Genomic DNA, 21,861 nt, shown 5'->3' on the forward strand with positions numbered 1-21,861 from the left:
TTTATTTCAAAGTGTGTGAGCACAGAAACACACGTTACAGGAACAGACATGTTACGTTGCCACTTTTGATTTGTTATGGATCCTCTTTGAGGAAAACTGCATTTCTTTTCTGTCACTCAGGGATCTTAAAGCATGTTTCTCCATTTGGCTCTGAACGAGCGGTGAAGTCCAAACTGGCAATAAAGTGTGCTGTTAGCATCCTAAATCATCAGCGGTGAATATATCTCCCATATAAAAACACAGGCATGTTTTCCTTTCCATAAAATTTAATGTACACATCATTACCTTCCCATTCCCTCACTTCTCAGTAAATAAAACCAGGGGCTAGTGTCACGACTCAATAATTACAAATCTAGATTACAAAAAAAACAATACAGACACAAATGTACTATGTGGCACAGCGTTAAAGTCAGGGCTACCAGCAGAGAGAGACGTGCTAGAGGTCGTAGTGGTTACAAGTCATGCTGTAGCTTCCACTGTCCAAGCACAGATGAACCTGTTTGACTCAGAGGAAAACCAAATTTAATGCAAAAACAGATACAATTTCAAATTTTTTGTGTGTTTTTTGTATTTGTTTTTGCAAAATCTATATTTAAAGGCACAGAATTGTCCTTTTGCCATCTTCTTACCTGTCCGAGGACACAAAAACAAAAGAAAAGAACCGAGTAACAACATCATAGACCTTTGCGCTAACATGATTTGCTGAAAAATACAGTAAGCACTATGTACAGCAATAATTCATCTATCAGAGAGCGTGTGTTTTGTGTCTTTTTGCAAAATGCAAGCGAATGGCAGCCTTAAAAAGTGTGATATAATCAAAAGAAATACTTGTTTGGTCGCAGCATAGAGAAAACCTGTGAGAGTGGAGGTGTAGATATGTATGCCCCTTTGATGTTCTGAACCATCTGTGTCCACATCAGTGCAATAACAACAGCTCTCTATTGTCATTTCAGCTGTTGCACAGAAAAATCTGACTTGACCTTTAAAGTCATACTAACGGTAACGTAGCAGCAACCTGAGAGTCCCACTGTGAAATGTACACAGGCTTACGTGAAGGTTACGCTGGGACTTTGACATGTTTAGGAATACTTTAGATTGTTTCTAAGTTCCTTCTGTTCCCCAAAACAGATGATGCTTCTCACCTTCTATATGAAAACCAGCACTTAAAGAAATGAAACTTGCTTTGTTTATGTTTTTTTGTTGGAGTCCAATAAAAAAAATACTTCTAGTCTTTTTTTGTTTATGCAAAAAATAATTTGCTAATGAGTTATAGTTTTCCACAGATTTTTTTAATCTTTACATGAAGCTAAAACTCCTTTAATTCACACGTCCGATTGTAAGGCACCAAAAAATAATCCAAATATCACAAAAACTTAAAAACAAAGGATAGCTTCAACGCCATTTTTACCTCAAGCAAGTCACATGTCTTGGCAAGTTGATTTTCAAACCAATAATGAAGTGGCCGACATCAAATATACTGCAGGTATTGATGCAACACATGAAAAAATCCCCAGTGTGTTTACAGTGGGCACCTTCGTGATGCTAAACTGCCGTAGAATAAAAAGTTTATGAAGAAAACAGGTTTCATCTTCCCAAAGATGGGATTTCAGTGAAGCTTTATATCTGCTTTGCTCAGATCAGCCCAATAAGATAATGCAAACTCGCTTTAAAACCTTAAAATCAACCAGCAATCTGTAATTTTACTCTCATCTCACATTAAGCTCTTATGTACCCACTTCGAACGTGATCAGCCCATTGAAAAGCATTTGTAGGCTTGTCTGTCCCATAGATATGACAGTCAGACGTCAGAGTTGGTGTAGAGACTTTCTGCCTGCTGTCAGTATCTATGGGAGCGACAAGAACCAATAACGACCAACTTCCTGAGCTGATAACCTTTAAATTGGGTGCTTAACGTGTGTGCGGGGCAGTTGTTTGCTAAATGGGGGTGGGGGCACTCTCCGAGGTAGCCGAGAATGATTCTCGCTGACATCTGTCACAAGAAAGCTGACACGTAATAAACACATACATAAAGAATAGCACCATTATCAGTGATAATCTCGAGAAGATCGCTCACACTGGGACTCTTCTCTTTCCTCCTCCTACCTCCAGCTTCTTCTTCTTTTTTTAAAAGCCGTTCATTCCTACAGGGGATTAAAAAACTCTCAAAATGGGGCCGATGTTGCTCGACTCGATTCTGAAACCATCACAGCACAGGAGAAAGGTCCATTCAGTCAGTCACGTGTTCTTTTTTAAATCCATCTCATCCTCCATCATAAATTCTTGAAATGTTAGTGAATCCCCTCCTGATGTTTCCCCGCCTCACTCCTCCATCTTTCACCTTTGCCTACTACAAGATCTTGCTGCACACTTGGCAGCGGCTGACTCTGGAGCGCTCCTGGCCTCCCTTCAGCGTCTCCTTGGCTGGCGAGAAGGTAAACTCATTTTCTGGATCCACGGTTGTCAGCCAGAAGCTGTATTTATTGGCAAAGTAGTGGCAGGTGCCCCTGGCGCCGTTGCACTCGATGAACGGAGTCGCCCGGAAGTCCTCCAGACAGGAACCAGGAGACACCAAGGACTGACCGCCGCCCTCTGCACCAGCTGCTGTGTGCTGTGTCAGAAATGAAAGGACATTTTTTTAAAATATGACATCTCTGAAGACAATTTGGCAGTATGCAGAACCATGGGGAGAAATAATCTCTTCATCTAATTGCTGATCTAAATCTGTTTGGTAGAAGCTGCCATTAACTACGTACCATTAGGAAGGAGTATCCTATCCAGAGACTCCTCCAGCCGATAGGACAGTTGGGGATTGTCATATCCTGACTGTGGACCGCCACTGCCTGAGATGGAGCCTCACATACTGAACACCTGTGTTATTCATATAATCAGATGAAAGCTTCATTAATTGTATGCACATGTATATGACAGGCAGCTTGACTAAAGTAACACAGTGTACAATACCTGCTGATGTAAGGTCTTATCTCCTCCTTTTCCACGGGCATCATGGGTATGGATGCGGTCGTGGAGAGCCAGTAGGATTTATCATTGCGGCTAGCGTAGTAGCAAATCTCGCTGGGCGAGCAGTAGAGGAAGGGGATCGTGTTGAACCTGGGGAGACACGACCCCGGCTGACCTGAAGAGACAAAGGGAGGTTTTAAACCTTTAATTGTGCCCCACAAAGACTGCTATAACTAGTATTTATGGTTCATAAGAGCCTGACAGTGTTTTCATACCGAGGTCTTGGTTGTGTGCCTTCTCCTGTCCCTCTACATACAGCAGACTGTAGCCCTCCCACAGTTTGGCCATGCCTTGAGGACACATGGGAACCTGGGGGCTCTGGCTGTGCTTAACCAGAGTGTAACCGATGCTGTGGCTGCGGCCGACGCTGCCGGGAATGCCGCGAGGGCCAATTGTACCAGGAAACCCTGAAGAAGACGGGGGAATGAATAAGAACATGCTAGAAGTGATAAGCTATTAAAAAGTCGAAGATAAACTAAAATCCTGACCTTGTGCTCCTGGGGATCCAGGGAAACCAGGAGGTCCGGGATCCCCAAGAGGTCCTTGAAAACCAGGAACTCCAGTCCTGCCCAGTCTACCCGATGGACCAGGGTTCCCCACAGTACCTGCAGCAGGAGAATATTTTACACTGCATATCATTCATTTTTCATCTTCTCACTTTATTATTGTTTTTTCTCTCTCTGTACATTAAAACATGCCAGATTAGCTGCATATTATTTATATTGATGTTGGGGGAAAGTAGATTTTAAAACTCTATGTTAAAAACATTTGCCTTCTTTCACTTTGTTTGCATTTGAATGGAAGCAAACTAGCTTACCCTAAGCTGAACAAACAGCTCCTGTTTCCTGCAGGATATGAAGGATAACGCTCCTCCAATGCTATCTTATTGTGATGGAGGGATTTGTGCGTCGTAGAAGCTATGTTGTTGGTGGCAATTAACCTCTGGTATGTTCTCCCAAAGCAACTTATTCTGGGTGAAAAGGGTAAACTAAGTTTGAATCACGCAAACCATTTGGATCATTGTTCCTTGGCTGGGCTGGAGCTAAAAAGGCCCCATACTTGAGCCAAGCCTAGAGGAGAACATTGTCAGCAAGTGAATGGTGGTCAGGGTTTAGCCCATGAGGCCACCCTTCCTGTGGACACATTACTTGCAGGAGGAGTCTGATGCAGAGTGGATTAGGCAGTGGTTGAAAGTCTGTGGTTGGTGGTCTGATCCCGAGTTGCTAAAACTGACTTTGGGTACATGAAATGTCACTAGCCTGAGCTAGTGCTTAAGGCCAAGAGATACCGGCTTGATATAGTGGAACTTGCCTCAATGCACAGGTTGGGTTCATAAACAGTTTCATGCAGAGTTGTTGTACTTTGCTCCACTCTGCAGCTGCCCTTGGTGAGAGCTGTTGAGTATACTTGCAATCCCTTGGCTGGGTACATGCACATTGGGAGTTTTCTCTAAAGGACGACAGGGTCGGGGACCTGACTGTCGTTTGTGCTTATGTGTCAAATAATAGTTCAGAGTACACAGCCTTCTTGGGTTCCCTGAGTGGGGTGTGGAAAAATACCCCACTTTGTGACTTCATTGTCCTTCTGGGGGACAATGACAGTGTGACCTTGGGTATAGTGTGACTGGGAGAAACAGTCTGTCTGAACCCGAAAGGTGTTCTGTCATTGGACATCTGCTCTAACGACAGCTTACCCTTACTGAGCGCCATCTTCGAATATATGGGAGTCCATTAGTGGACCTGGCACTGGGACTTCCTGGGCCGAAGGTCAATGATCATCTTTGTAATTGCATAATCAGATATGTCAGATATGCCGCTGTATGTTCTGGAGACTCGGGTGAAGAGAGGAGTAGAGCTGTCGTTAGAACGAGCTGGACCAGGTGGCAGGTTGGAATTTTAGACAGGACAGGCACACACAAACAGACAGCGAGGGTGTGCTGGAAACATTCGGCAGAGCCCCGGGTCCCCTTCAAATCCCACCTGGGGCAGTTTATGGCAAAAGGAGACATGGAGAGATGAGAATTAACACCTCAAAGTTCAAGGCCATGGTCCTCAGTTGGAAAAGCGTAGAGTGCCTCTTTGGGGTAGGGGACAAGTAACTTCCCTCTTATATCTCTGGGTCTTGTTCACAAGTGAGGGGAGAGAGGAGCAGGTGGCTGACAGATGGATTCAGGCTGCATCTGCAGTGATGTGAATGCTGCATTGGTCCATCATGATAAAGAGAGAGCTGATTTACTGGTCAATCTACATTCCTACTCTTACTCATGAATAAGGCCTGGTCAAGAGCTCTGGGTAGTGACTGAAAGAATCAGATCGCAGATACGAGAGGTGGAAATGAGCTTTCTCTCAAGAGTTGCTGGGTTCAGCTTTAGAGACAGGATGAGGAGCTCAGCCACTTGGAAGACACTTGGAGAAGTCCCTTATTACTCCTTGACATTGAAAGAAGCCAGTTGAGGTAGTTCAGGCATCTGACTAAGGTCCGTCCCAGGTGCTTCGTAGGTGAGGTGTTCTCAGTGAGGGCCCTGAGGCAGATTGAGGACATGCTGGAGAGATTACGTATGTTGGCTGGCTTGGGAAAACCTTGATGGACTCACCCAAAAGAGCTGGAAGAAATGACTGAGGAGAAGGAAGTCTGGATGTCTCTGTTATAATGGTGCCCCCGTAACTCTGTTCAGGTTAAGTGGATGCAGATACACACTTTGTTTGTGCCTTCAACTCACCTTTACGCCCAGGAAAACCAGACTGACCAGGCTCTCCAGGGTTACCAGGGCTTCCTCTTTCACCAGGGAAACCTGGATCACCTTGTGGATATGGCCCATTTGGCAGTGAAGCTGGAAATATGACTCCAGGCAAACCTTTTGGACCTGGAAACCCTGGAAGGGAAAGGGTGGAGAAAAAGAGGGATGGAGGAAAGATAAAGGGTAGAAGAAAATTAAGAAGAAATTGTGGGGAAAAGAGTGGGGGAAACTAAAGACTTATGCTGTCCTACCTCTAATTCCTGCCATTCCTTTGCTTCCAGGAAAACCAGAGTCACCTCTAAAACCCTGGACACCAGGAATTCCAGCAAAACCACCATCACCCTTTTGTCCTGAATGGCAAATACATAATGTTTCAGTTTATCTTTTTTTAAATTGAAAACATATAGGAGCAAACATAGAAAAGAAGAAGCAGCATTTTTAGTTCATGCCATGTATTTTAGCCATACTCCACCTTTTAAACCAGGTCTGCCAGGGAATGCAGGACCTCCAGGTAATCCTGGTTCACCCTTTGTACCAGGGTTCCCTGGGAAGCCTGGCAGACCAGGGTCACCTCTGTCTCCCTGAGCTGTGCCTGGACCAGGTGGGCCGGGAAGACCTGGAGGACCTTGGACACCTGTAAGAAAGAAAAAAGGAGAGGAAGAGAGAAATTCAATTCAAGGAAGGTTGAATAAATTAACGTTAAAGGGAAAAGAAAGAAAAACTAAGCATAGAAAAGTATAGGAGAATATAAAGGGAAAAAATAAAAAAATGTGAAAAAAGAAGAGAATGGAAAACAAAATCATCCAAGTTGATTAAGGAAATGTATTTACCATACTGTCCATCCAGTCCAGGGAGACCTGCATCTCCTGTAGGTCCAGGAAAGCTTTCTATTGATCTGGGTCCAGGAGGTCCAGGGATACCCGGGCTCCCTTTCAATCCAAAAGGACCTGATATACAGAAAGTAAAAAAATCTATTGCTATATATATTATTGCACATTGAATCTGCACATTTTTGATTTCATTGAAGTCTATTTCACCTGGTTCTCCTCTTTGTCCTTTTTGGCCGGGATACCCTGGAACACCGGGTTGGGAAACACCTCTTTCTCCCTTCAACCCTGGACTACCAGAAAGGCCAGGGCTACCTCCCAGAATTGCACCTAGATTAAAAAACATAAAGTTGTTAAATCTTTCATCTTTGCAAGCCTAAAACAATCAGATGTATGTTGACCCTGATGAAGAGGGCGAAAAGGTTGAGCTTTGCCAAAGCAGTATGCCTCACAGCTTTGAATAATGAACTTTTCTGCAGACACACAAAGGGCCAAAATGCAAAACTGCTCATCTTTCCTCAGTTATCGAGCCATAACTACTTGATACATTCATCTATTCTTACTGGATCATGCTAAGATTAGCTTTAGCTTTGGATTATCTGGCTTATTGTACATCTCATTTTTGTTTACTGAGTACTGAGTGAGTAGTGAGCTGTGAAATAAAGCAAGAAGTATAGAATCAGCTGGTGCGTGAAATGTGATTCTTGCCTGGGTTTCCAGGCAGGCCTTTAGGTCCTGCTAGGCCATTAAGGCCATCCAAACCAGGTGGTCCGGGAAAACCTAAAATAACAAAAATAAAACAAACAAACAAAACATTAAAAACACTGGAAAGACCATTTTTTTAACCTCATTTGGAAAAATCATTGTAAGATTAGTGTATGAATGTAGTGGATTTTCTTTTTTCCTTTCACCTTTAAACCCACGATTTCCAAGGAATCCAGGCCGACCAGGAAGCCCATCAGGCCCCCTTCCTATTCCTGGCAATCCAGGCTGACCTTTTGGTCCAGGGAAACCAGGAGAGCCTGCAGAGAAGAAAAACGACATCTCAACACTTTCTGTAAATACAAATCTCTACGACGTCATGAAGGAATTACTGCAACAGGACTTTGTTTTCTTAGGAGTTACTCACCCATTATTCCATACCGTCCCTGTTCACCAGGAATCCCCTTCTGTCCGAGGAAACCTGGATTTCCTGAAAATCCATTATCGCCAGGTTCACCAACTTTCCCTTGGTCGCCTGTCGACATATTTAAAATGTTATAAAACTTCTGAAGAAATCAGAGATTGGAGACCAACTCTGATCTCCCAAAAAGCTTGTCCCACAGTACTAAGAATTTCTTCACCTGCACTAAATATATTTATTTTACTAAAAATAAAACATAAAGGAAATGTAAATTCTGATCCATGTCAACAAGTTTATAAAATATGACAACAACAAGACTACAAGTGATGTGATGCTGAATGCTTTTCTTTATTTACAGAGATGTGAAAAGGGAAAGACCATCTCTGAATCGAGGAGGGGGCCTAAGGGTCCATCTTTCACCATCCTACAATGCTGTGATTGCAGCCGTTCCCCAACTCTCTGTGAATGGTACTCATGGCCATTGATCAGTGGTTGCTGATCAATGGCCATGACAAATAAAGTTTCACCGTAACCGAGTAAGGTGAGTCTTACCTGGGATCCCTGAATCTCCTTGTCGGCCTTTAAGTCCTGGTGCTCCAGGATAACCAAAAGTTTCTCCAGGTAGTCCTAAGAGAAAAAAGCATTTAAGTCAATGGATGTTTGATTTGATTATGAACAGATGTAAAGAAGATGTTTATCACTGATGGTAGACTTCATATGTACTAGTGCTGTGCGATATGAACAAAATCTCATATCCTGATATAACACATTTATCGTCCCGACAACGATATAAATCACAAAAATGTAACATTTTCTGTAAATTCTGTGAATCTCGGGCAACCTGCGTGAAGCTGGGTGTCGTGTACCTTATTTGAGGTATTTTCATTAATGCATACTCCAAAATTTGACGTTTGAGAATACTGTATATTATCATCGCGTCAGTTTATTTTGAAAAGTTGGAACAGGATCTTCGGCTTTATTGTGACACTTTTATGTGGAAAATAAACAAGCGGATGGCGGAGCCACATGCTGCAAACAACAATGCATGAAAACAGTCGCTTGCCCATGCATAGTGCGTTTTTTTTAACCTTCCTGCCTTCTTGGGACCTTTTTGTGCCACTGCTATGTGTTAAATGGCTGCCATTTCCACTGTGTTCAGTGGAATATAACCAAACTTGCCACAGGATAGTTTTTACCTGTCAATGTTAATATTCCAGTGTGAATTCCTTAAATCAGCCTAAAATGGCTGAGCAGCAGAAATCCCCACACCCATCACCCTGGGGACCATTTTCTGCCCATTGACTTCCATTATAAACGCTATTTTTCAACCCCAAATTATCATCATATGATTTTATTTTTTCTTCTTTTCTTGGATGTCAATGAAGACTCAGGGCCTTGAAGTTTTAATTTTTAAATTGCAAAAAGAATGCAAAAAAAATAATGGCAGGTCAAAATGTATGTTGGTGCCAATCTTTGGTCCATCTAAAGGCCTACTTATAATGACAATCACATATTACTTCAACTGGTTTTTTGTGGAAATATTTAGTTTCGTTTTTTGGTTTTTGGGGCTTATAACACAGGGCGCTCATGTAATAACACTGGGATTTGAAGGGTTAAAACAACGAAAATATAATTAAAACTTTACATGAATATTTCAGGGAGAAGTAGTTTTACAAGGTTGGCTAATTTAAAGTGGAATAAAATATGGATATATGGTCTTTTTATGGCGTGGCTGAGAATGGTCCCTAGGGTGATGGGTGTGAGTTTTTTAAAGGATGGCAGGAGGGTTAAATAGAAGAGAACGTGAGAACTATTAGAAATTAATATAGCCACTACAATATTGCCGTAAACAGTTTATTTTGGGACACAACAAAACAAATGATAGTGTAATACAGATGTTCTCATATCATCATCCGATGCATATCGTTATATCCAACAGCACTAATATGTACTCTTACCTTTGGCACCAGGCCGACCAACTTCTCCAGGCCTTCCAGATAAACCTGGAAAGCCATTATTGCCCTAAAAACAAACAAACAAACATCCGAATTTTAATCTCTGCCTGGCAAAATTTGCTACATGTATATGCATCTTTTCTTACTTTTGGTCCCACAGTGCCGGGGAATCCCATAATTCCAGATTCTCCTTTTTGTCCAGAGAAGCCTGGAAGTCCTGTTTCCCCAGAAAGGCCAGGTTCTCCCGGCAGCCCTTTACTCAGATCAGGGAAACCAGGAGCTCCAGGTCGTCCTGGACGACCTGGAGCTCCTGGCTGACCCTTGTCACCTGTTAACCCAGAGAAAGATCAGAGTTTGTAACACAAGGTGATGGATGTTCACAGCAGCAAAAAGCAGTTAAATTCTTCATTAGAGAGCCTACATTTTGCAGAAGTGCGAACAGCTGCAGTTCCTCTAGTGGGAACTTGGGGCTGGCTCTGAAGGTCAGTATCTGGAGACTCCCGTATCAAAGTGCTAAACTTTACAGCATGTTTTCAGCATGTAACAAAATGCTGTTTTAGGGGTTTACTGATAATTTCCCCCTTCTTTAAGAGCACAGTACAGATATTTTGTTTGTTTGTTAAGCTGAGAGGTATCCCAACACAGGCAACCGTAGATGCTCTCTGTCTGCGAGGCAGTATTTCCACTAATCTGAGTCACTGCCCCGGCCCTCTTTATTGTGTTGGTCCTCTCAGCTTCATCCACCAATTCAGTGTTGAAGTCCTCATCTATGAAAAAATTTCTTATTTTACAAAATATGTAACAAATATGAATCTCTTCTCTAAACGATTTAAAATTCACCAGAAGATCCTAATAAAGTCTGCAGTTAATTTATGCCCTTCAGATTATCCGGTGACGTTCTGAAAGAAACAAAGCACCATGTTACCTCTGGGTCCGGTAAAGCCGGAAAGGCCGGTTATTCCAGGGTCTCCGATGTCTCCTTTCTCTACAAGCTGAGATGAAAAAGGTCTACCAGGAAATCCGGGTGGACCAGGTAATCCTCTGTCACCTGCCAAAGTAAAAACAGAGGAATGTTGGTGCAAAGCCAAAGTTCATGCAACTTGATTGATAAATTCTTGGCCCTGAAAGATAACCAAAATGTTGATGACGTGGTTCCAAAACAGGGGTCCCCATCATGAGAGACGGTTGTTGTGGTGGTTCAACCAAACACAGTCTTTGAAAAACTTCTCATGGTGCCCAAAATTTAGGATGAGCATCTAATGGTGTGAGCCCTGCAGAAACCTACCAACCAATGGGAATGCCTTAGGACAAATGGAATTCAAATGTACAAAACTAAATATCTGGGATGCCATTAAAAGTCTAACTTGTTCATGTGAGATTGTTTGCAGCAAGTGCCCTTTAGATGCTGTTGTGACAGAGCCAAGTATTAGGCGGGAACAAAACAAACAGTGGGGGAATTGTAGCCATGCTTAGCCATGTCACACAGTTTGCCTCATGATAACCTCAAGGAGTAGCATTAGCATTGCTAATTCATTCTTTTATTGGCCCAGGATCAGTACACTTATTCCTGTGGGGGATATTTTACCTTTAGTTCCAAAGAATCCAGGCGACCCAGGGCGTCCATTTGCTCCAGGCACTCCAGGCTGTCCTTTCACTCCGGGAAATCCTGAACTGCCAGGAGGTCCTGCAAATCCAGGGAAGCCCATCATTCCTTGGATGCCTCTGTCACCTGTGGAAATTAGCGTAGTTAGTCACTATTATGATATCTGTAACAAAGCAGAATGGCAGTGACAATGTCAGTAATACTGGACAGGTAACTGAAACATATGAAGCAGAGAAAAAAAGTGAAACGTTTGCCCGTCATTGGTTGGCTCTATTGCGCTAATAAGAATTAAAATGAACTGAGAGGTCGTGCTTCCCTTAGGCAGCATCATTCAAGGGTACAGCACACATTTTCTTTGTTATTCAGATGGCACTCAGGTTTATCTATCCTCGAAGCCTGACGACACAAACCTGCAAAAGTGTGCGTTAAACGGCAGGAATGTCTTACAGACATACAGACTTGATGACCTCTGTTAGATTTGTATTGTTGATTGTCATTTATGCTTAGAAATATTTACTTATATATGCTTAGAGTTTTGTAATTAGTTGTAGATTGGTAGAGGTTTTGATCCTTGATAGTCTGCAAACTTTGTGTGTATTAGACAGCACTTTGGGAGCATGAGAGGTCATACCGTGTCTTATTATTTTATGGTAGGATTAACGTAGTTGCGTCTGTTCTAGTCTAAGTGCTCTTTGTTTAGATGAACTGCAGGACTTCCTCACCGTGTTATCTAGGATGAACCATCTAGGGTGAGGGGGAGGCTACCCTCTTCCTGACCAAGGATGTTTGACCCTTTGATCAGCAGTCCCCCCACACACACACACACACACACACACACACACACACACACACACACACACACACACACACACACACACACACAGGCAAGGTACTCTTTGTTTGTATGTAGACGTCGTATGTTAATGAACCTATGCATATTCATGTAACCTCAATAAAAGGATAGTGTATGGGAGGACGGACGAGAGCTACTGGGGTCAAGCGAAGGAACGGTGCCTGTCCGGTTCTCTCCCGTGCACGAGTACCATGAAGAAGTTTGCCTACTTGCTTCTTGCTTTGCGGTGTAATTATATTGTCTTCAACGTTCCAGCGAATAGGTTTATGCTACAAACCCATCATTAATTGGTCCTTCGATGCCGGATCCCTGGGATCGCATTCACCGAGGGGGGGGAGAGGCACGCTGAAAGACTGACGTCAGCCAGGAAGTTCCTGTGGATTCGCTGTCTGTCGTTTCTCCTCGATGAATGGCGATCGGCGGGATTCAAGGCCGATATTACACGCTAAGCAACACCGAGTAAGTTTAGAGTTCAACTCTATAACTGTACGTCTTCACCGCTCAGTGGGGTGTTGTCCGTGGCCGCTCAGTGGGGCTAAAATTCGCCGTCTAAGTGGGGCGATGTACAAGGCCGCTCAGTGGGGTTTTTTGTACAGAAGCATTAAGTCGCAGAGTTGCGCAGTTCGAACTTTTTTTGGTTCGCCGTCTTAGTGGGGCGAAATACAGACCGCTGTGTGGGGTACTGTAGTGAGTTCTCCACCGCTCAGTGGGGTGTTGAGAAGTTCCGCGGGGTCCAGATTGTGCTGGACAGTAGGCCTATTTTGTGTTGTTGTCATTGTCGTCGTCGTTGTTGTTGTTGTTGTGTGTGCGGAGCAGAACATGTGGTCTGTGACACCGACTGTTGTTGTTATCATGGGTTTCTAAGCAACCAAGAGTGAGTCGGAGGGAGACAGACGTTTGTGCTGGACTTTGCTCCTGGCAGCACAAAGTATTTATGTAAAAAAGAGAGAGAGCGACGGCTCCACAGCTGCGCGGGTTCACGCGAGCGCGGTCACGCGGACCTGAGCCGTGCGGTTAATCGCAGGCTTATAAATGGAAGAGATTCAAATGTTAGAAGTTTTCAGAAAACACACCAGCCTTGGAGAGCTGTGGAGAAGGCCAGCCCACATCAGCAGCACTTAAGATATGCTCTGGTGAATGGCTTTCCCCCCACCCCTTGCTGACACAATGTTTATTCTTTAGCTTGCCCTGATCGACAGCAGCCTGTGTGCCAGACCATAGATTTAATTGAGGTGGATAGTTGTTAAAAGTAATCTACATTAAGCTTGTGGTTGCTTAAATTCAGTACAATGACATGTGAGGTGAAGTGATATAGGTAAATATTTAAACTAATGAAGTGCATAGAGGCACTTGACCTGTGTGGAAGACTGTCGTCTTATTATGAGCCATTGTTGAGATATAGAGCACATCTGTGAAAACAACTAATATGCTCAACCCTGTATGAAACATCTAAAAATACATGATGGAGAAGCTGTGTTGAATATGTAAGTGTAAGACTTTGCCACTGTGGGCAGAGCATGCAACTACTGTGTGATGTCGCGTTGCAGTTTTGTTTTTGTTTTTTGAGCTGATGAGCAAGCTACACATTATCAGATCAAGAGCTGTCTGAGAACTACTCAAAGAGAGGGAAACAGAGAGTGTGCAGCGTTTCCATGAGCAGTTTTTCTGCACCTTGACTCGTGTGTGTGTGTAGCATCAGCATCATGTTTTTGTTTATTTGTTTTGTTGGATTAAAAATAATTAAATAAACTGGTGATCATGCTTATGGATCACCATGGCACATATCTCCAGCCATATGATTTATTTATGCAGATGAAAAAGTGAGTGTGAATGTGTCTGACATCACAGTGTTTTTGTGCACTGTGCAAAAGTGATTGCCTCTGATTGTGAGTGAGAGCGGTGATTTTGCAGACCACCAGCTATTGTGAAGAAAAAAAAAGAGTAAAAAAGAGACAAATTACTACATTGTAGACGAAGAGAAATAATCATAGGAAAAAGGTTTTGTGTTGATCAGCCGAAAAACAACTACAATGTCATTTTCTGCTTTTAAGAAAGGATTGTTCACACAAACACAGACAGAGAGAGATGTGTGATGATTAAGCAGTGATGATAATAATGAACATGTCTTAGTTTGTCACTTTCAGGTGAAAAGCAGACCTGTATCAATTTTCCACATGCAACAGTCGGAAGAAAGTTATAGTTTAACATCATTGGAAACAAGTTTCTGGCTGACTTATTTACAGTGCCATGTGTTTCTCAACCTCACAAGCGAGCTCACTCCTCCCTGAAGATAAGGAATGCAGCTCCAAAGCAATAACATGATAAAGAGACAGCAGCAAGTCCTGAGCACAAAAAGTCCCAGCAAAGCAGCAGCAATGTGGATAAACAGCAGCAGAAGAAGAAAGCAAACCCATCTTCCTGTCTGATTGGTTGAATTTCACGGAGGGGCGAGCAAGATGGCAGCGTGAAGAGGAGTTTTTGTTTGAGTTCTCAGCACGAGACACTTATTTGACGTCTTTCTGGCCTTCGGGACTTTTTTTGGAGATCAGCGCGCTAAACTTGCTGGATCTGAGGCCAGGGTCTGCGGCGGCAGCATGTTGAAATGCTCAAAAAGGACTGAGTGACTCGGGCAAGCCACATGCGGCTAGCGACATGAAAGAAATGGACCCTTCATGATGCGTTCAACGTGCCAGCGCTGTGGTGGGAAAGGCTCCATCATAAACACGCCCTGCGCCGAGGTTCAGGCCAAGAAGAAGAAGACGATGACTTCCAAGCCCAAGAAGGTCGGCCTCAGCGTGGGCGAGCTGATTGTGAAAGCCGTGGCCGCTTCCAAGGAGCGCAACGGCCTGTCTGTGGCCGCTCTCAAGAAGGCTCTGGCTGCCGGAGGCTACGATGTGGACAAGAACAAGGCCCGTGTCAAGACCGCCATCAAGAGCCTGGTGGCGAAGGGCACTCTGGTGCAGACCAAGGGCACCAGGACCTCCGGATCCTTCAAGATGAACAAGGCTACTGAGAGCAAAGCCAAGAAGCCCGCCGCGGCCAAAGCCAAGAAACCGGCAGCAGCTGCTAAGAAGTCGCCCAAGAAGGCAGCAGCAGCACTTCAGCTACTAGACAGGACAAAGCTGAAGGAGAACTGCCGGGACTGTTGAAGTGGGAGAGGACAAAAGAGTGAGAGGACAACAGAGTGAGAAGACTAGGTGAGAACACATAGGAATTATTTAATGTGGGAAATCAAAATTTGGGTTAGCAAACCTGGGGAAAAGAAAACTGACTGCTTAAGTTGGAAAATTGAGACGGAGTCTGAAACATTGCGAAAATAGAAACATATACAAAATCACACACACACAAGCAGAACATGCATTAACCCTACTAACAATTCCAAACACAAAATGACTCATGAAGACTCATAGCACATTAGTTAAGAAATGATTAAATAATAGCAGAGAAGTGTGTAGGAAAGGCAGCTTTAAGAACATGCTCTGCTGGAGATGCAGCTCCACAGACATGCATTAGACCTGCCTAATAACACAAACACATGTAATGAAAATTAGCTTGTTATCTTTCATCAGTGTTAAAATAGTGTCAATTTAGCAGACACTTGTTATTAAATACTGAATTTATCCAATGCAAAAAATTGACTCTCCAGGTTGCAGGACAACAGTTTAACTTTTGTGGGAAAAAAGATCCTGGTTTGACCAACCAGTGATCAGACAATAAATTTAGTGTTAAAATGGTAAATTGGGAGAAGCTTCCTGCTTGATTGAGGCAGCACATGTAATTTACTGTATGAGGGAAATTGTCTTTTGTGATACTATTTTGAACATGCTTTTCTGTCGTCCTGTCAACTTAGTGGGTTAATAGTTGATATGCAAATTAGTGATTGGTTTTAGATTAATGAAAGGTGACTGAATTCTAGCACGAGTGAATGAGATGTGTTGGAGTTGTTGTGTGTTGAGTGGAGACTCTAAAACACTGAGTTTCCTGTTTTGATGTGCGAGTGAATCCTGTATTTAGATACACAACTCTGAATACATCAGAACAAACGTCTTTTGTGAAGTGCATGACAGCATGTCACATGTTTTATGATGAAGGGAAAAAGGAAAAATTGAATAAAATAGATCTGTGGCTTAAATGAGTGAAGAGCACAGACCGGGTGATTAAACTCATAGCTAATATGACATTAGGGTTATGTTGTGTGTTGTGCAGTTGATGGTTGGTTTGGAGTGAATCTAGCTGATGATTCTTCTCCTGTTGTGAAGATGATGAGGAGTTTGTGTCATGACTTAACAAGGCCTTTTTATTTTGATACTTTCACAGTGCACTGAGAGTTTGGTTTGATAATCTCTGTTATTTTTTATTTTTCATTTTTGAACAAGCACTGATTTTTGCTTGTGAATTTCTTTTCTTTGAGCAGATCTGCAAGTCGGGAATTAAAAGCGTTACACGTCGTCAAGAAAATTGTTGCAAGTGAGTTTCTCCACATTTAAAATGGGTTCAGGAGGAAGCCACTTATTTGGGACAATTAGGAAATGAGAGTCCCCCCCCAAAAAGGATTCAACGAGGAAATCCAGTCTAAATTATTTTTCTTTTTGAAATAACGTCGTTTTGCTGAGCGTGGAAACGAATGCGATGATAATTTCCACAATTAGCAAAAGAAGGAACCACTGAGTGAATGAGTAAGAATTTTAAAATATCTGACTGACTGACTGAACATGATTGTGTGAAGCTAACCCCCACCTGACAAAGGTGCAGATGAACCCATGTGTTTCCTTTTACAGGAGCAGAAAGATGACAGCAACACTCGAGGTTGCATGATGATTTAACCTTTTAAATGCCATTTTCTGTGTCTGTGCATTTATCAGGTGTGTTATTCATAGGCTTGAGTTGCTCACAGAGATAACTGTGACAAAGTATGCATATGCCTGCGCAAGCGCTAATATTTGCATTTTCTTTTCTTACAGCATGCCAGTTCTTCATGTGAATTGATGATGCGATTTATACCAGGACAACTGGTTGATGTTTTTTCCTACTACAGGATTTCTGGGTTTATGTGTGAGGAAAACTGTGTTTACAGGTTATGAGTGGTGATGCTGTTGCATTGTGTTGATGGGAAAATGTGAAGGTTACTTTGATAATGTGAATAACCTGTGTGAAATTTCCTGTGTTGAGAACTGGTGTTACTTCTTTCCACAGCTAGGGTTGACTTTATGGTGTTTTTATGGCACCTCTGGAACCTGTTGACCTGTGTCTGACCTCTGTCTGACTACAGTCAATGTGTATTGCTAATGTTAGTTTCTTTGAGAATGCTGTGGAAGATTCAGCTGAAACGGACAAGTGACATGAGTAAAACAAATAAGAGATACAGTGTTTCTGGGATAGTTTGATATGGGCTCATTAGCTGGCCACTTTTGAGCCCATAGTAATATATAAGTGGAGTGACTTTGCTTAAGAGCAGTCACCGATTACATTAATGTTGCCTGAGTACATGGGATGATCCATGTCTGAGGCGACTTATGAAAATAATTGTAGTTTACTGATTTGAGAAAACCTGCACATGACACTTGTCTTGCTGATGTTGAATGCTTCTTGTCCTTATGATACAATTGTTTACAGGTATGAAGTTTGATTTCACTTCCAGATTTTGTTTTCCAGGCCATGATGGTGTGTATGCAGGCTCCTGGGAGAGCCAGGTGTTAAGCAAACTTAATATGCAAAGCACACTAACATTTTCATTGCAGGATTATGGGTCCAGGGTGGTGCTGCTCCAGGGGAGGAGATGCCCTGATGTTGCCTGGGATATGATCTAGCTAATCTTTTTCTTTAAGACTGGAATCCAGGTTTGGTGAGTTGACGCATGGGTGTGTCCATGCGTCAAGAGGTGGAGTGCAAGGATTAACATTAAACAATGTTTTTATTATTGTTGCAGTGATTTGTGTGATTAGCCGTTTTATTTACAAATATTAAACCTATGCAAGTGGTGCACCCATGTTCAGATGAGGCTTTGATGGCCTATAAGTGAAGTTCACTGAACTAAGAATGTGGTTTGATGATTGTTGACATACTCTCCAAATAGTTTGTCTTCCTAGCAAGGAAATACAGGTGCAGCAGTAATCTCCTGAGAAATCTTCAGAGGCCCAGTGAGAAGCGCATAGCTGACAGGACCAGGCAGTGGTTGAGGTCAAAGATCAAGCTGGTTGGGGCCCATCATGAAATCAGACCTTGGAGCCACAGCAAGGACCATGAAACTGCCTGCAAAATAGAGGAGAGGATCGTCCACAAGATGGGAGAGAGGCTTCAGGAGGATCAGAGATCATCTTCAGCACAGCAGACATCACACAGAGAGCTGTGCTACTAAGCTTCCAGGGAATCAAGAGGAGACTTCCCACAGCAAGATTTTAAATACAATGAAAGATTCAATATTGACGCTGAGGAAGACGACTAAGGTGTACGACGTGCTCTGCCTTAAACCTTCAGCAGCGTTGGAACATAAACACTCAGGGGATGAGGAGCGTGCCAAGCTCCATCGACAGCGTAGAAGGAGTTCGAGGATGACATCATGATTCTGTGAAAAGCACAGGAACCAGAAGCTATGGTGGTGATAACAGCAGTTTCCTATGAACATCACCTAATGCTGTGCCACTATACTGTGCATACGATGACACTCTGAAGGCTGCTGGGATCATAATAGCAGTAAGACAACCCTGCACCCTTTCCACAGAGGTGTTTTCTGCAGAGTATGGACAATGAAGGACAATGAAGGAGTCATAAATATCCCCCTCACAGGACGAAGGCCTGAAGTGAGGTAATGGGAGGCCATAAAACTAGAGTGCTGAGAGGTCTGCAGCTTTGGAAATAGCTGAGAACCATGTTGACAAACAACAAAACCAACTGGTATGTTTGAATGTTTATTCTACATACATTTGGACTCTGGTCCTATGGACAACGATGGAAACAACTGGAAGAGACATTCATGACGCCCTGCAGAACTCAAACCACTCTGCAGAGAGACATGTGATGTGCACACCTGGAGGAAGCATTACCAAGCTGAGATGTTTTTGAAAATGTTACTTTTTTATTTTCACTATTAAATTAACAATTTCTTTGGTTGCTCGTAAGATGCAGTTTGCCATAAGATGAGCTCAATGAATGGGGTAACTGCTAATACATTTGTTGAACTGTGTACCTTTTCAGTAATTTAGGGTGATTTGACATATGCTGAGTATAAAAAGGTTTGCATTGAAACTGTCAGACATGACGTATTCATACCTGGGAACTTTTCAGGCATAAAGGTCAAAAAGGGGGGAAATGTTAGATTTGTATTGTTGATTGTCATTTATGCTTAGAAATATTTACTTATATATGCTTAGAGTTTTGTAATTAGTTGTAGATTGGTAGAGGTTTTGATCCTTGATAGTCTGCAAACTTTGTGTGTATTAGACAGCACTTTGGGAGCATGAGAGGTCATACCGTGTCTTATTATTTTATGGTAGGATTAACGTAGTTGCGTCTGTTCTAGTCTAAGTGCTCTTTGTTTAGATGAACTGCAGGACTTCCTCACCGTGTTATCTAGGATGAACCATCTAGGGTGAGGGGGAGGCTACCCTCTTCCTGACCAAGGATGTTTGACCCTTTGATCAGCAGTCCCCCCACACACACACACACACACACACACACACACACACACACACACACACACACACACACACACACACACACACACACACAGGCAAGGTACTCTTTGTTTGTATGTAGACGTCGTATGTTAATGAACCTATGCATATTCATGTAACCTCAATAAAAGGATAGTGTATGGGAGGACGGACGAGAGCTACTGGGGTCAAGCGAAGGAACGGTGCCTGTCCGGTTCTCTCCCGTGCACGAGTACCATGAAGAAGTTTGCCTACTTGCTTCTTGCTTTGCGGTGTAATTATATTGTCTTCAACGTTCCAGCGAATAGGTTTATGCTACAAACCCATCAACCTCTAACTTCTGATGAAACTGAGGTCATTGAACTTGGCCCTAAAAATCATGCAAACATATTGTCTAACCTAATTATCTGGGCTTCTACTAACACTGTGAGATATCTTGGAATTGTTTGACCAGAATTTGTAATTCATTGTTATCAGGCTGTCTTAAAAACTCCGTGAACAATCTTAAAAAAGTAATCTTGTTCACCACCACACCATGATCAGTACATTGCAGCACTGACCGTATTACTGATGTTCGTACAATGGTGATATGAATTCCCCAACCATGCCTTTATAATGTGGGAGTCAACCAGTAGGATCACTCTGTCCATCATCATAGTCAGTAAAGTCATGATCAACATCTAACACGACACCACTAAAAATGACAAACAAAAAAACTACTTCTGCAGACCCTTTCTTCCTGGCGTTCCTGGAATTCCATCTATAGTCCCTGGTCCTGGTAAACCGGGGCGTCCCCTTGTTCCTGGTAACCCAGTAGCACCAGGTCGTCCGGGAGTTCCTTTCATCCCAGCAGGCCCTGGGAAACCTGGTTCTCCTCTTTCTCCTTTCCGACCAGGGAAACCTGCCAATAATGGAAGGAGAGACAGTGAGAAAAACAAAACACTGACAACAATCTGACATTCATACAGACACATGGAAAAAGGGCTGCTGGCTAATTATCTGGAAAAGCATGCAGTCTTCGGGTGCTTACCAGATTTTAAAATTACACAAATACAACCTCAAATGAACAACAACACATTTCATAATGTAGTCCAAAAGTCAATAGTAGTTAGCATCACCTTTAGCAACAATAACTTGATAATGTTCTGCATGATTTTATCAGTCACATCATTTTCTAATAATCTTGGCTCAGTATTCTTGACAGCGTTACTTCAGTTCATGAAGGTTTACAGAAATTAATTTATGCACAGCTGAACAGAGCATTTAAGTCATTGGTTCTGTTTCCATGTCTCCCCTGTGTCGATGCTCCATCACGCATGCTAACTTCTGTCTCCATGTTTATTCATCTGTTTCCCAGTCGTGTCTCTCGCTGCCTTGGTTCCCTGTGTTCAGTTAGTCCATGCTTTAGTGTGTGTGTCTCATGTTTCCTGTTTTATTTTGATAGTCTGTTGTCCTGTCAGTTTTGCTTCCTCCCTGTCTGTTATGTCTGATTAGTTCCAGCTGTGTTTCCCTCTGTTTCCCATCATCTCGTTATCCTCCGTGTAATTAGTCTGCTGCCTTTTTTTTCGTTACTTAGTAACGCAGTAACACATTGAGCGTACGGTAAAGTAACAGTAATCTAATTACTTTTTTGTAGTAGTAATCCCTGACTTTTCTCTCTACTTGAAAAAGTAATTGGATTACATCACTTTTAACGCATTACTGCCCATCTCTGCTAATGACCTTTAACATTTAACATGACAACTGAGCCCTGTAGAGTCTGAGAGTACCTCTTGCACATTTTCACTGAGCATTGCAGGACTGATTGAAGGCGAATTTGCTGGTAGGACCGCTCCTACACTTTTTACGCAATGCTTCTTCTTTTTGCTTTTGTTTTTGTTTATTAAATACACAATGCAACATGTTTTGTAGTTCATCTGAGGCTGTGTTTGCCTAATTTTAAGACCTGCTAAGGACCAGACTATCTTTATTATGTTCTTATAGGTACAACCTTAGAATTTAAGAGGCTAATCTTTCTTTTTGACCATAACTGTATCATAATATAATAATATGTATTATTATCTTTTGTATGAGGAATACACTTACCTCCGAACAAT

General features: G+C 42.6%; 1 protein-coding gene across 2 annotated transcripts in view; it reads right to left on the reverse strand.

Annotated features, from left to right (window-relative positions):
- Positions 1 to 21,861, reverse strand: part of col4a6 (collagen, type IV, alpha 6) — a 161,488-nt gene continuing 139,627 nt past the window's right edge. For both annotated transcript variants that reach the window (XM_085349349.1, XM_085349351.1), the window contains exons 29-47: positions 20,496 to 20,666; positions 11,246 to 11,389; positions 10,586 to 10,708; positions 9,807 to 9,988; positions 9,664 to 9,727; positions 8,258 to 8,332; positions 7,712 to 7,819; positions 7,494 to 7,604; positions 7,291 to 7,362; positions 6,793 to 6,912; positions 6,586 to 6,702; positions 6,228 to 6,389; positions 6,007 to 6,105; positions 5,738 to 5,890; positions 3,507 to 3,623; positions 3,234 to 3,425; positions 2,962 to 3,133; positions 2,754 to 2,868; positions 1 to 2,608 (exon numbers count right to left, since the gene is read on the reverse strand). In XM_085349349.1, the coding sequence (XP_085205475.1) occupies positions 2,348 to 2,608; positions 2,754 to 2,868; positions 2,962 to 3,133; positions 3,234 to 3,425; positions 3,507 to 3,623; positions 5,738 to 5,890; positions 6,007 to 6,105; positions 6,228 to 6,389; positions 6,586 to 6,702; positions 6,793 to 6,912; positions 7,291 to 7,362; positions 7,494 to 7,604; positions 7,712 to 7,819; positions 8,258 to 8,332; positions 9,664 to 9,727; positions 9,807 to 9,988; positions 10,586 to 10,708; positions 11,246 to 11,389; positions 20,496 to 20,666 (2,558 nt within the window). In that variant the 3' untranslated portion in view covers positions 1 to 2,347. The remainder of the gene's footprint in view (positions 2,609 to 2,753; positions 2,869 to 2,961; positions 3,134 to 3,233; positions 3,426 to 3,506; positions 3,624 to 5,737; positions 5,891 to 6,006; positions 6,106 to 6,227; positions 6,390 to 6,585; positions 6,703 to 6,792; positions 6,913 to 7,290; positions 7,363 to 7,493; positions 7,605 to 7,711; positions 7,820 to 8,257; positions 8,333 to 9,663; positions 9,728 to 9,806; positions 9,989 to 10,585; positions 10,709 to 11,245; positions 11,390 to 20,495; positions 20,667 to 21,861) is intronic.

This window comes from Diplotaxodon limnothrissa, linkage group LG3 (assembly GCF_057381915.1).
Source record: "Diplotaxodon limnothrissa isolate DT_005_m linkage group LG3, D_limnothrissa_male_GT1.1, whole genome shotgun sequence".
NCBI lineage: Eukaryota > Metazoa > Chordata > Actinopteri > Cichliformes > Cichlidae > Diplotaxodon > Diplotaxodon limnothrissa.